The following is a 13,965-nucleotide window of genomic DNA, read 5'->3' as shown; positions in this document are numbered from 1 at the left end:
TGCAGTTAACAGTGCTGACAGTGTACATCTTCCTTTATGGGAAGCTATATTTGGTAAGCTTCCTCTTTATGGGATATTTTTGCTATGCTTGCTATATATGCTCTACATGCATAAATACTGTCATCCAATATGGCTAGAGTTTTTACCAATTTCCTTGTGCTTTGCTATTCTGCATGTGGGCAGCTGTGTGACTTGAAAAAGTATGTCAGTGAATGTCAACTTTCATAATCTTTGAGGTTGATGCTAAGCCCACTGATATGTGTCCTTCTGTACTGCATATTGTAAATAAATAGAAAAGATAGGTTGTATTACTTCTTAATTTACATGTATTACATTGCATATATATAGGTACAAACATCACCTAAATAAAGAAAGAACATAATCACAGCTATATAAGAAATCTGCCTAATGATTTTCCTAATCTCCTTTAATGTAGCCTAGAATTCCTATATTTACAGCTAGGTCAATATTTCCTATTCCAACACTCCCCCTCAAGCTGGCTGAAAAATATCTCCCATTGACAGCTTGCTTACTAGAAAATCAAATTGTCTTTTCAGTAGTCCTTTGGTAAAAATATCAACTATTTGTTGAGATGTAGGAATATAAGGAATACAAATCAGTCCACTTTCAATCTTCTCTTTGATAAAGTGCTTGTCAACTTCAACATGCTTAGTCCGATCATGATGAACTGGATTATGTGCAATGGAACAAGCAGCTTTGTTGTCACAATAGACTTTCATGGGGAGGGAAATAGGTAGCTCCAAATCTTCTAATAACGTTTTAATCCACATTGCTTCACAAATTCCATGTGCAAGAGATCTGAATTCAGCTTCAGCACTACTACGTGCTACAACATTTTGTTTTTTGCTCCTCCAGGAAACAAGATTTCCTCCAATAAAAGTGCAATACCCTGATGTTGACCTTTTATCTGCAGTGCTACCTGCCCAATCAGCATCGGTATAGACTTCCACTTGCAAATGACCAGATTTTTTAAACATCAGTCCTTTTCCAGGTGTTCCCTTTAGATATCTAAGTATCCTATAGGCAGCTTCAAAGTGTTCTTGGCCTGGTGAGTGCATAAATTGGCTAATCATGCTTACTGCAAATGCTATATCAGGACGAGTATGTGACAGATATATAAGTCTGCCCACTAAACGCTGAAACCTCTCCTTTTCAGTTATGTCCTCTGGTTTTGCAGGATTTAATTTGAGATTCACCTCCGTTGGAGTTTCAGCTGCTTTGCAACCTAGAAGACCTGTTTCATTTAGTAGATCAAGGATATATTTCCTTTGATTCACAAAAATTCCTTCTCGTGATCTTGCGAACTCCATGCCTAGAAAATACTTTAATGGCCCTAGGTCTTTGATCTCAAATTCCTGACTTAGCTTTTTCTTTAAACTAGCTAATTCATCCTCATCATCACCAGTTAAAATCATATCATCAACATACACAACCAACACTGCTGTTTTACCTTCCTTAGAACGTTTATAAAACATGGTGTGGTCTGCTTGACTTTGATTGTATGAAGTACGTATTTCAAAAGTAGGATTAGTGACTGACCCATCAGATGGAGTTGCAGGCATGGTGGAATTGCAGTGGCCAGATTTTTCTTTGAGGAGGCTAGGGTTTTTTTTTTTTTTTTTTCGGATAGCTCTGATACCATGTAAATAAATAGAAAAGATAGGTTGTATTGCTTCTTAATTTACATGTATTACATTGTATATATATATAGGTACAAACATCACCTAAATAAAGAAAGAACATAATCACAGCTATATAAGAAATCTGCCTAATGATTTGCCTAATCTCCTTTAATGTAGCCTAGAATTCCTATATTTACAGCTAGGTCAATATTTCCTATTCCAACACATATATATTACTTCTGATAAGAGTTCTAATGAATAGACTGACTAAAAAATATTGCTATATGTTCTATCATTGAGATGGAAACATTTTCTTCATTTTCAACATTCTTGCTCGGCAGTTATTTATGCTATGATATTTTAGCTGTTTATCTGATTATCTTTTCCCTTTCCTTTTCCTTCTGCGAGACCTAGCTTGTTACTTCTCACACTCCACCTTTGTGCTAGTGCTAGTGCTAATGCACTAGATTCTACAATCTGATGCATGTCCAAGTGGTTTGCAATTATTTTTCTCTGATGCAGTTCTATTTCAGGCACTTTCTGGAGTTGGTGAACAAATTCAAGTTAGATCTGACATACTGCAGAACGCTGCCCTGAGTGCTGCTCTAAACGCACAGTTTCTGTTTCAAATTGGTGTGTTTACTGCTGTGCCTATGATTTTGGGCTTCATCTTGGAGCAGGGTTTTCTGAGGGTAAATGCATATCTTACCTTGGTATTTTCATTTATTTGTTGAAGTGGTAAAAGACACTGCATCATCATGGTGACAAGAATGCTTTCGTTTTTTCACTTATGAATTCATACCTTTCTACACCTAGGTTTCTTTTTTGTTATGAAATTACATTATGTCTTGCTTGAATTGTGGAATGGATCTAGGGTGTATTTGATGTTTTATATTCTGGAGATCTCGCTGTGGTTAGCTTATGTTCTTTGGCTGGATGAAGTATATATCTATGTCATTCCTTTGCTTATGCTTGAGAAAACAGACTGTACATTGTGTTTGTAATATAAAGCTTACTGTCAACAAGAAATTTGTGTCATCGCTGGTTGCTTGTGTTTTATGAGGAAACACCTAGACACGCATAGAATGGGTTGGGTATTTGAATTCAGTTGAGTTTCTTCTGGTACTGCTTGTCTGAATTTTTCTGGATACTCTTCATTGGGGACAGTGCTCTGGGTCATCTGTTTACTATATAAATGTGCTTGATTATCCAAGTAAATGTTATGGAAAGATGATCTGGAGCTATATTTTCAAGGTCTTAAGATAATGAATTCTTGTCTTTTAATTAGACAGACTATTTTCTTAAAAAATTTCCGAATATGGTATTCTAACACAGTTGATTTAGATTTTCTTTACATCTTGGTGACATGGTACCTTCTTGCACAAATGCAGTGCTTTGGTGCTTTATATATGTTATTATGTGGCTTTTAAGTGCTGAATTTAAATATTGAAGGATACTGGCAAGATAAATGAAATTTCTTGCTGATGTGGTTGAATTGTGATGGATCATGTCTTTTTACTAATTAAATAATGGTGTTTTTAATTTTCCTGCAAAATGTTGAGGTCTTTTTAATTTGATACTGATTTTTCTTAAGCCAGCATTCTTTTATTTGGAGGACACCCTTTTTTCACAAATGTACTTACAAAATGTTATGTTATTTCCTGTAGATAATAGTTATTCACTGTTCACTACTATGCTTATTTTTAACTTTTGTTGTTTTGTAGTTCATTTTATGCTATCCATTATTTGGGGTTACTAGCAAATTGTATAACATGTTTGATATTTTGTTTACTGTCATTAAACTGAATTAGCAGTTGTTTTTCTGCTTTGATTGCATGTTTTGGTAACTGCTTAGAATGCTGCCATCAACAAAATCAATTTTCTTTCTAATCTTTTGTTGATTGCTGCAGGCCATTGTCGGTTTCATTACAATGCAGCTCCAGCTTTGCTCTGTCTTCTTCACTTTTTCATTAGGCACAAGAACACATTATTTTGGTCGCACAATTCTTCATGGTGGTGCAAGGGTATTACTGCTTTCTCTCATTTCCCCTCCCCTGTCTCTTTGCGACCTTATGTAAAATGCAGTAAAATAATGTCTTTCATCAACAGTACCAAGCCACTGGTAGGGGATTTGTGGTCCGCCATATTAGATTTTCTGAGAATTATAGGCTCTACTCTCGCAGTCATTTTGTCAAAGGGTACTCTCTCTCTCTCTTATATATATATACACACACACTCTTTATCAGGAATACCAATCTAATTTTCCTCTTGCTTCCAGGCTGGAAGTTGCGCTTTTGCTGGTGGTCTACCTCGCATATGGATACAATGAAGGCGGTGCACTGTCCTACATTCTTCTTACAGTTAGCAGTTGGTTTATGGCTCTTTCTTGGCTTTTTGCTCCCTATTTGTTCAACCCATCTGGATTTGAGTGGCAAAAGTAGGCAACGTTTCTAACACTTCCTTTTTTGAGGTTTAATTTTGTTCCCCTTTGCTGAGCAATCTTTTCATTTCATATTTTTAGGACGGTAGAGGATTTCAGGGATTGGACAAATTGGCTTCTTTACAGAGGAGGAATTGGGGTTAAGGGAGAAGAAAGCTGGGAAGCTTGGTGGGACGAAGAACTGGTATGACTTGTCTCCATGTAGTCTTTCTTTCTCGTTTATTTCTTTAGACCACAGTAATATGCAGAGCTGGCTTTCCGCCCTGTTATTCTCTTCAATCCTTTGACATCCCTTCTAGACATAATTATTATAGTTCTGCATACTATCTGAGCTTACCAAGGCACCAGATCCCCAATCTTACCTCTTGCTTTGAGAGAGAGAGAGAGAGAGAGAGAGAGAGAGAGAGCATATTACCCAATTGAGCACCAGCTTGCTACATGCATGATTACTCAATTGAGCACCAGTTTCTGTAAGGCAAGATGCTCCATCAGGCACTTAAGAGGCTAAGGTAAAAGTGCCTTGGTGATGTTTGCTTCTTTCAAGTCCCACATGATTTTAGCGTTATTTTATAGTAGTTTCAGGAAAAATCGCTTTCCTGGGCCTGAAAGGGACTGTCGTCTAAGTTGCTCAGAGGAAGAAACAACATGGGATTTCAATTAGCATGATAACCCTCTCTACCCAAGATGCTTGTCTGGTTCCTACGGAAGCGTCATATTTGAAGGCCTCCTCAGTTATCATTATGTGATCTTTTATAAAGACCATTTCTTCTGCTTCATAATAACTTTTTAGTGCCTGTGGGAGTAAACTACTTGTTCACGTACAAATAAAAATTTGAATTCTGTCCTACAAGCAATTCTCTCATTGTTCAACTTGGAAAATCTACTATATATGGTCCTTTAAATAGCGAGCTAAATTGTCATGTATCATAGCTCATCAGTGCTTGAGCTAAATTGTCATGTATGGTCCTTTCCAACTTCGCAGACTCTCATTCGTCATCTTAGTGGGATTGGAAAATAGGTTCTCAGCAACTCCCATTTTCAAGCCTGAGGGAAACCTAAACCCTTTCTTCATTTAATCTATGTAATTCTTTTTTTTTCCTTTGTTTATTTGTCTTATTGTTCTTATTATCAATTTACTTGTTTCATGTTATTTGTTTTAAAAAATTTCTTTACAGGCACATATTCGGACTTTGGGAGGGCGGATACTGGAGACCATTTTGAGTCTAAGATTCTTTATTTTCCAGTACGGCATTGTGTACAAGCTAGATATACAGGGAAATGATACATCATTATCGGTAACAACTCTGCTTATAGATGTTATTTCCATGCTGCATTTTCCATGAGACTGGCAATGGACTTCCAGATTACCTATCGTACTTCATATTGTTTTGTTTTTCCCACCCTTAATTTAATTTCTTTCTTTTAATGGAACATTCTGTTAGCTCCTACATGAGCAAGGCCCGAATACAATACTGCGTCATTGGCTACTTTTATAATTCTCCTGTTTGGCTTCTCTGTTAGTTTCTATTTGCTCACAGCCTAAAAAGAGAACTCAAAAGTTGTCATTCGATATTCGTGTAGGTGTATGGCTTTTCATGGATTGTTCTAGCTGTGCTTATACTTCTTTTCAAGGTGCAATGATACGACTTATGAAATTCCTAATGTTGGGCTCCAATTTTTTGCTTGGCCTCGCATATGGTTTGGAATATTAATATATTTTTAAAACTGTGATGCAGGTGTTCACTTTTAGTCAGAAGATATCTGTCAATTTTCAGCTTTTACTGCGCTTCATCCAAGGTGTTTCCTTCTTGTTGGCATTGGCTGGTTTAGCTGTTGCAGTTGTGTTAACAGATTTGTCAGTTCCAGACATTTTTGCTTGCATCTTAGCATTTGTACCTACTGGATGGGGAATTTTATCTGTGAGTGCTCTTTATCTGAATTATCAGTATTGACGTCATTGTTCCTGGTTTCAACAGAATAGGCCTTACTAGAAAATTAATGTCCTTATTCTTTAGTGCAACTCGAAGATGGTTTGCTTCTTGCCTGTGGGAAAGAAAAAACATTAGTTTAACATAATTTTGCTTGACAAACTTCATTTTACCATGAATTTCATAGTTAGAAAGTGTGGTTTATGAAGAATTTGATAATTTTCATTGAAAGTAATTAGGGGTATATATACAGGATTATATAGAATAGGAAATAAATCTTCACCTACTCTAATTTACATAAATCAAGCTATCATCTAGAATATTCTACATTATTCTACAACAGAAAGCATTCCTTTAAGCTGCCAGTATACAGATTATTGATTGTACTGAAGGAACCATTATATTAATATGGCCTACACCCCTAAACAGAATGTTGATTGTACTGGTGCAAGGTAGCTATGCTGTAATGTCTGTAGTTCAATGAGTGAACAAATTCCTGTGCTAACAATCACTTCAGAACGAGAACTGATCTTCAAGAGTTGCATCATACATCAGAAAACAAAAATTAGTTAGTAGTTAGGAAGTGAGAGAGATGAACAATAGGAAGTCTAATTGATGCCTTGCTGTTTATTTGCCACGGTGTTCATATCCTTTGTATCACCATCGAATTATGCTCATACAGAGTTTGATATTAGAACCTCATTTTAACTAGATCGCTGCTGCGTGGAAACCCTTGATGAAGAAGCTTGGATTGTGGAAATCTATCCGCTCGATTGCGCGTCTATATGATGCAGGGATGGGGATGCTCATCTTTATCCCAATTGCATTCTTTTCATGGTTCCCATTTGTATCAACATTCCAAACCAGGCTCATGTTCAACCAAGCATTCAGCAGAGGGTTGGAGATTTCACTCATTCTTGCTGGAAACAATGCCAATACTGGGATATAATGATGAGAAGTTCTAACTTTCTATGTCTTCTTGTAAGTTTTTCCTTATACTTCATAAATTATCAATAAATTGTCAAATGTCTTTTTGTCATATTGCAAGTTTAGTTGCTTTTATATGTCAAAATACATATTTAAACACCTAAATTTTGGTCATTTAGTCATTTAGTCACTTTGACATTTTAATTTTTAATTTAACCTAACAAACAAGTGAAGTTTGTTTTTATAGCTTCTTAGACATTGGTAATTTTCAATTCAATCTAATAAATTCTTGAATTGTATTTTTTGATAACATTTAAGTACTTGTGTGTAGTACACAGACGTGTTAAATGAAGCCATGTTAAAAAATGCTTAAATATCATAAAAAAAAGATTTGAGGTGTATTAGATTGTATCAGAAGTTAAGATTTTGATGTAACCAAAGGGTCAAAGCTAAGGTGTCTAAATAATACATTTGGCCCTTGTATATTTTAGCCAGGTGAAAAGCGAAGCATCGTTTTTCAATACTAATATGCCTGCTAAAGGAAGCCTTAATTCTAGGTCTCCTGTCAACTCCTACCTTCATTTAATTTAAATTGCTTGAATTGTCCACAATCATTTATTTAAAATTGCAGTTTGCTCCTTTGATGCATAATCAATGTGTCACAGAACATCTTGAAAAAAGTTGTCCGCAGCAATGGCTTTGTTATAAATTTTGGTCTCTTTTTTTTTTTTTTTTTTTTTCTTACAGGTGTACTAGTTACTTGGTAAAATAGTGACATGGACATATTAGCGTCAAAGCCTGACAGAATGCTTGGCCGTCTGTGTTAACTGCTACTTTTTAGTATCAGCTTTGCCTAATGACCTGTTTACCGATTGATTATTGTTGTCCATTAGTTGTATTTGTTTTCTTTTTAAAAAATATTGTAATGTATAGATAAACAATTTTGAATGCGTTATTTTTGACTTGTATATATATGAAATCTAGCGCTACAAATTAGCTAATTAACAAAACTTTTATTGTGGATCTGGTAATGCTGATGATCAAAACAAAATTCCTAGCTGTCTCTTATTTCCTATGCTGGCTAATTTCGTTAATCTGAGTGGATTTTTGAGGTTTAGAATCATCTAAGTAAAATGGGTCAAGCCTGTAAGAGCTCAATCCCTAATTATTTAGCCGGATTTTTTTTTTTTTTTTTTCAATTCTTACAATATGGAGTCCGGTCCATGTAGGTATATGGTTCAGGTAGATATACACGTACGTCTGTACGTTGATGCCGTGTGCTAGATGCTGATCTTTTTTTTTTTGAAATAATTTATATTTATTAAATTTATACTAAATGTTTATTAATTTATGTATTGAATGTTTATTGTTTAATCGTTGAATGTTTATTGTTAATTTAATTTTGTTAAGAAGATATGTACCACAATATAAATATTTAAAGTACAAGTTTAGCTTGATTTTTTTGTTCACTAACTCTTATGATGATATAGGAGAAGTGATTGCAAAAATATTTCTTTACATCGTCTGTAATTTTAATTTTACTTTTCACCCTATTATCCACTATTTCTTTTTTATCATTTACAGTTTAATACTATTGGGCTTGATGGAAAAACAAAACCAACAAAGGACAAATTTGTGATTGATCTCTTGAAATCTCATAATTTCAGCAATAGCCAATTGATCGAGAAGCGGCCTGCAGTTTTTCAAATGGTAAAGCTCAAGAAAATATTCAATCCAAATTTGAGTCCTAACTTAAAACCGAAAAATGGGTTCTAATACTAAACATTTTTTGAGTTCTTGAAATTATCTTTGGTACTACTGAGAAATTTTAGCTGCTGTGATGTTCTTCGTGGTTGTTGACATTTGATTAGAAAGGTGCAATGAATCGACGTTTTAATGTTATTAAGAATATGGGCCTTGAACCGACGTTTCAAAAGTTTATATATATACTGTTAGAGTGGTGATATCAACGAGCGAGTTGACTTGAAGAAAATATTTGAGGTGATGAGGAGTATGGGATAGACTGTGCGAGGAGGAGATTTTATTGGTTTTTAAGCAGAAGTCACATTGTATTTGCAATTTGAAAATATAGAAAGGGCATATATTCATGTCTCTTTATCTAATTATTTTATTTTATTTTATTTTATATGTTATTTCTTAGAAAACTTTATATATTTGGTGAAGCTTTAGGATAATCAAGTTATTGCGAATCGAGAATTCAAGTCTCTCTCCCTATCTGCGTATGCTATTGGGTCTAAGTCATTAACTCTCCGTTCACCTAAATGCCAAGTTCTGTATACCAATACTATTAAGCATTTGACTTCTTTTAACTGAAAAATTATGTCTTTTCCTTTTAAAGAAATCCAAAAAGGAAAAACAATTCAAAAGTTCTCAAATTAATTTTTGTAAGAATTGTTGTGAACTTAAACACCAAGTTTGGGATGAGCTTGGAAAAACTTTTAGAAAAAAATTTAAATGTGAGCTTGAAAACACTTGGGTTTGATTTTGCACTCACAAAATGATCATTGATAGTGAAATACCCAATTATAGGTTGAAGAGTGAATGTAGGGTTGGTTAATATCCAAACCATTATAAATCTTTGTGTTAATATTCTTTCTCTTCTATCTAATCTTTTGATTGAATTTTTAATTTCTCATTAACCTTTCATATACTAATTCAGCCCCCAATCAAGGGATAACAAGTTGTATTAGAGTTGAATACTCTTTATCAAGCTTAAGTGTAAGAGTTAAAGATTAAGATGGCTAATGAAGGAGTTCACTGTCTTAGACTATTCTTCTATAGGTTTGGAAGTACAAAATAGAAATATATTTGAATAGTGATGTTGTGGATGTTTGGAATTGCGTTAGGAATGAGTTAAAGCCTCCAAAAAAGAAAAAAGATAGTGCAAAGATTTTCTTAATAGAGATAAATGGGTTGAGGCTCATAGAAGAGCCAATAGGAAAAATAAAAGAGCAATAATCATTCTTTTAAACTCTCTATCAAGAGAAAAATGTGAAAGAGTTTAACATTTTCTCCATCGCCTTTAAAATTTGGAAGACCTTGGAGAATTATCATGAAAGGACCAAGCAAGTAAGGTCCAAAAAAGTTCAATTGCTCATAATCGAATATGAGCTTTTCAAAATGAAGCCTAATGAGAATGTCACCAATATGACAAACCGGCTTTTCACCATTATTAACAACTTGAGAAAGTTGGGTAAGCTTTATTAACTTGTTGTCATCAATAATAAAATTCTCAAAGCCTTATCACTCAATAATTATGGTTCAAGAGTGGCAAGCATTGAAGAGGCAAATGGTAATTTAGGTAAGGTATCAATGAATGAGCTTATGGCAAGCTACTTACCCGTGAAATGACTCTCAAGGAGGAGGAGGAGCAAGAAAATGTAAGAGAAGTAAACAAGAAGTCCTTTGCCCTTAAAAGCTCAACTAGGCATCATCAAGAAAGTGAGAGTTCAAGTGCATCTGAATTAAGTGATGATGTGAATGAGGAACTTGTCATGCTTTTTATAAAGGTTAAGAAAATCATTAAGAACTAGAAAAGAGATAAGAGACCTTTCAAAAAATCTCATGGAGATATAATTTGCTATAGGTGTGGCAAGCAAGGCGAGGTTAAGGCTGATTCCTACAAAAGCAAAAACATGAGTAGGAAAAAAAGACATGCTCATAAAATATGGTGAGACCCGAATTCCAAGCAAGAAGACCCTTGAACAAAAGAAACTTCAAAGCCAATATTATTGTCATTATTACATGAAATTTGAGCATATAAATATATTTTATTATATTATGAAGGTTCACTTAGAGGATCCTTCAAGGACTAACCACTATAGACCCAAGTTTTTTTGGGTACTAAAAAATAACAATTATTGATCACTTGTAGGGTAACTTCCAATCCACTTCAAGAAAAGAAAGTTAGCATTTGGATGGTGAGTACTAAAGACAAGCAATTATCAACTTTACTTCTCTCACCAACTCAATGTAAGTGAATAGAAGGGAAGAAAATGGAAATAAGCACGATTAGCATCTAATTTTTTTTGTTCATCCTTCATTATTGTTGCTTCTATCTAACAAGTGGTATTCCTTTTTTATCTTAACAATAGGGAGAGATTATTACTTGTACCAAAATCAATCAATTCTAGCATTAAGGGGGACAGATCAACTTCAAAATAATTTTTTGATTTTAATTATTCATGAGTTAAGGGGGAGCATATGCACTTTGTATATTTCATATGCAATTTATTTATTTTTATTCAATTTAATTGTCAAAAAAATATTAAAAAAAAATTGTTAGCCTAAGTCATTTCATGACTTTAGGAACTCTTGATTTTAATCTTAATAATCAAATTGAGTAGTACTAATTCTATAGTTTGAGTATTTATGATGTAATGTTAAAGTAGCTTAAGCATTGGATTAAAGGTCTTAAAGAAAATCAAGTAGCATTATTGGAGATGTAAAAGTGCGCTTTTAAAAGTGAGGGGGTGCTTTTCTCAAAGTCACATGGAAGCCTCCTAGTTAGACATTGAGACCTAAAAGTTAAAGAGGCTTCTCTTTATAAAGCACAAGAGCGCTTCTACAGGGCAAAGACACCTCCTATAGAAGAGAAAGACAGAACATGATGGAAAGTAGCACGAGCTCAAGCGTAGTCGCACTTCTAAGCGCGCTTCAAGCAACTATGAGGGCACTTCTCAGGCATAGGGGTGACATTTATAGTTTAATTAGGAATAACTTAGTTTAGAGTTTTAATTAGGATTTTATTATTTCTAGTTCAATTTTAGTCTAATTAGGAGTTTTATTTAAGTACTAATTAGTGTTTTCCATTTTGTAGATACTTTTGTTTAAAGAATTCCAAAGCATCATGGATTAAAGTGACATGCCTTGGCATGGGCATGCTAGGCCCTTGTCATCCGCTACAAGAAGAGATTTTAGAAGCACGACCATGCTAAGGCCATGTTGAATGATAGAAAATTTTCTATTCAAAATGGATTTTAGAACTCAGTAGGAAAATAGGTTTTACTGAACCCTTTTCTATATAAAGGGATAAAAAGAATCATTCACGAGAGGTTGGTTGGACGAGAAAACAAGTTCTAAATGGAAATTGAAGAAGAGTTTGTGCAAGATTCAAGAGTTTCCTCTTCTTCATCTTTAATTATGTTTATGTCTATCGCCACAATTGTGTGTGGCTAAACTTCTTTTAGAGTCTATGGTAGGAGTAGCTATTTCATGATGTGATTTAATACGTTTCTTTTATTAATTTGATTTTCAGTTAATTCTATGAGTTGTGCTTGTTTTATGTTTTCATTCTTGGCCAACTTGATTGCATGTTTATGGGTATTATTAACCAATGAGAGTTAGAGGGATTTACCAGCTTAAAACTCATTGGACTTAGATCATTTAATCACGAGAGTAGGCGAGCTCTTCGGAGTAAAATAATTGTTAAGGAACTTTATGAGTTTTGATTAACTTCTTAATCACGAGAGTAGGTTAAACTTTTATCTTAACATGCTTTGAGCTCCAGAGAGTCTTTAGGTATTTTAAAACAATTATCCTTAACTGAAGTCATGGTATTTAATAATCTAGGTGTTCATGATTATATTAGAATAGTAAAATTAAGCCTAAGCTTTAAATTTTAATTATTTGATTTTCTTATAGTTTTAATTATTTAGATTTATATTTTATTTGTTTAATCACCTTTATTTGATTTGTTAATGATAAGTAGAAATATTAGTACTCAATTTACAATCATCAAAGGAATGATAACTCTTTATACTACAATTCACGATCCGTGCACTTGTAGGTTTAAAACATAACACAAAGCGCCCCTTGCGCTTTCTGATTATAGACATTGAAACTCTAACCGCTCTTAACACATGGTGTAGTAGCATTATAGGATAATGAAATAATGGTCATTAACTCATCATATATGTAATAATTACATACATCAAATTGTCCCACACTAAAACTTTGCTTGTCCTTAAATAAATATTATTTTTAAAAATTTAAGAACTAGCTCAACTGCAACCAAATACTTATAACTTGGAAGATATACAAATCGAACACCGAGATTGGAGATTGCTTATTAAAGAAGATAATCAGACAAAAATACATCATATATGAACAATTTACTAATCATAATCCAAGCACATAATCCTTCGGAATTCAATGAACATAAATCTAGAAGAAAAGTATTAAATCCAATAATTTCTTTGAAACATAAAAAAAACCTCTTGCTTGTGAATGCGTTTTACGCTCCATTTCACATCTTTTCTTTTCTTTCTTTGCTTTTTACTTTGGCAAAGTATTTTATTTTTTGCTTAAGAACGAGTGTGTTTTACACTCCATCTTGCTTTGATTTTTCGCAAAACATAAGTAGGCAAGTGTGTTTTACGCTCCATCTTGCTTTTTATTTTCTTCCAAAATCATGCTCAAATTCAACCTCCAAGTTTATGTTGAGGTTATAAAAACTAAATTTTTCATACATAATGAATATGTTCAACCATCTTAATTAATAAACCATTCAATAACTCGACAGCATACTTATACGCTATTCTTTCTTTAATTGCAATTGAGCTTCAATTTAAAAATCAGTAAAAGAAAATTAAGGACAAACATTTAGTGAAGATGTGGAAAAATTGAATTGAAATTTAATAAAAATTACACAACCTAATTGGAGTCAAATGCCAAGTCCAAAAGGTATCCTTCCCCATATTTATTATTGGCATTATCCTCAATGATTAGAGTAAAAGTAAAAAAAATAAAAAAATTAATAATAATAATAATAATAATAATAATAATAATAATAATAATAATAATAATAATAATAATAAATTAAGTAGAATAAATGAGAGGTTCTACCGAATTTTCAGTAGAATTTCTGAGTCGAGATTAGTTGAGATTTCTTTAGGCAGTTTAATCTAGGAGTCTAGGCTTAGGAAAAATTATAAGTATTTATTAATTTAATTATTTTTGTGAATAGATAATCTGTTGGTCCAGCCAGCTCCATCTAAGGCATAGG

At 33.4% G+C, this 13,965-nt stretch overlaps 1 protein-coding gene across 4 annotated transcripts in view; it reads left to right on the top strand.

Moving 5' to 3' along the window:
- LOC8267533 (callose synthase 9) overlaps positions 1 to 8,011 on the top strand; it is a 45,720-nt gene extending 37,709 nt beyond the window's left edge. For 2 of the 4 annotated variants that reach the window (XM_048379478.1, XM_048379477.1), the window contains exons 43-53: positions 6 to 53; positions 2,177 to 2,335; positions 3,554 to 3,667; positions 3,753 to 3,841; positions 3,922 to 4,080; positions 4,165 to 4,267; positions 5,259 to 5,378; positions 5,665 to 5,715; positions 5,820 to 6,002; positions 6,724 to 6,992; positions 7,686 to 8,011. In XM_048379478.1, the coding sequence (XP_048235435.1) occupies positions 6 to 53; positions 2,177 to 2,335; positions 3,554 to 3,667; positions 3,753 to 3,841; positions 3,922 to 4,080; positions 4,165 to 4,267; positions 5,259 to 5,378; positions 5,665 to 5,715; positions 5,820 to 6,002; positions 6,724 to 6,960 (1,263 nt within the window). In that variant the 3' untranslated portion in view covers positions 6,961 to 6,992; positions 7,686 to 8,011. Of the gene's footprint in view, positions 1 to 5; positions 54 to 2,176; positions 2,336 to 3,553; positions 3,668 to 3,752; positions 3,842 to 3,921; positions 4,081 to 4,164; positions 4,268 to 5,065; positions 5,177 to 5,258; positions 5,379 to 5,664; positions 5,716 to 5,819; positions 6,003 to 6,723; positions 6,993 to 7,685 lie in introns of those variants that run through there. The other 2 variants (XM_048379479.1, XM_048379480.1) reach the window with 2 other exon arrangements.
- Positions 8,012 to 13,965: the final 5,954 nt, after the last annotated feature.

Source organism: Ricinus communis, chromosome 9 (assembly GCF_019578655.1).
Source record: "Ricinus communis isolate WT05 ecotype wild-type chromosome 9, ASM1957865v1, whole genome shotgun sequence".
In the NCBI taxonomy this organism is placed as follows: Eukaryota; Viridiplantae; Streptophyta; class Magnoliopsida; order Malpighiales; family Euphorbiaceae; genus Ricinus; species Ricinus communis.
The sequence above is the reverse complement of the archived record's forward strand: the minus strand, read 5'-3'. Positions and strand labels throughout refer to the sequence as shown.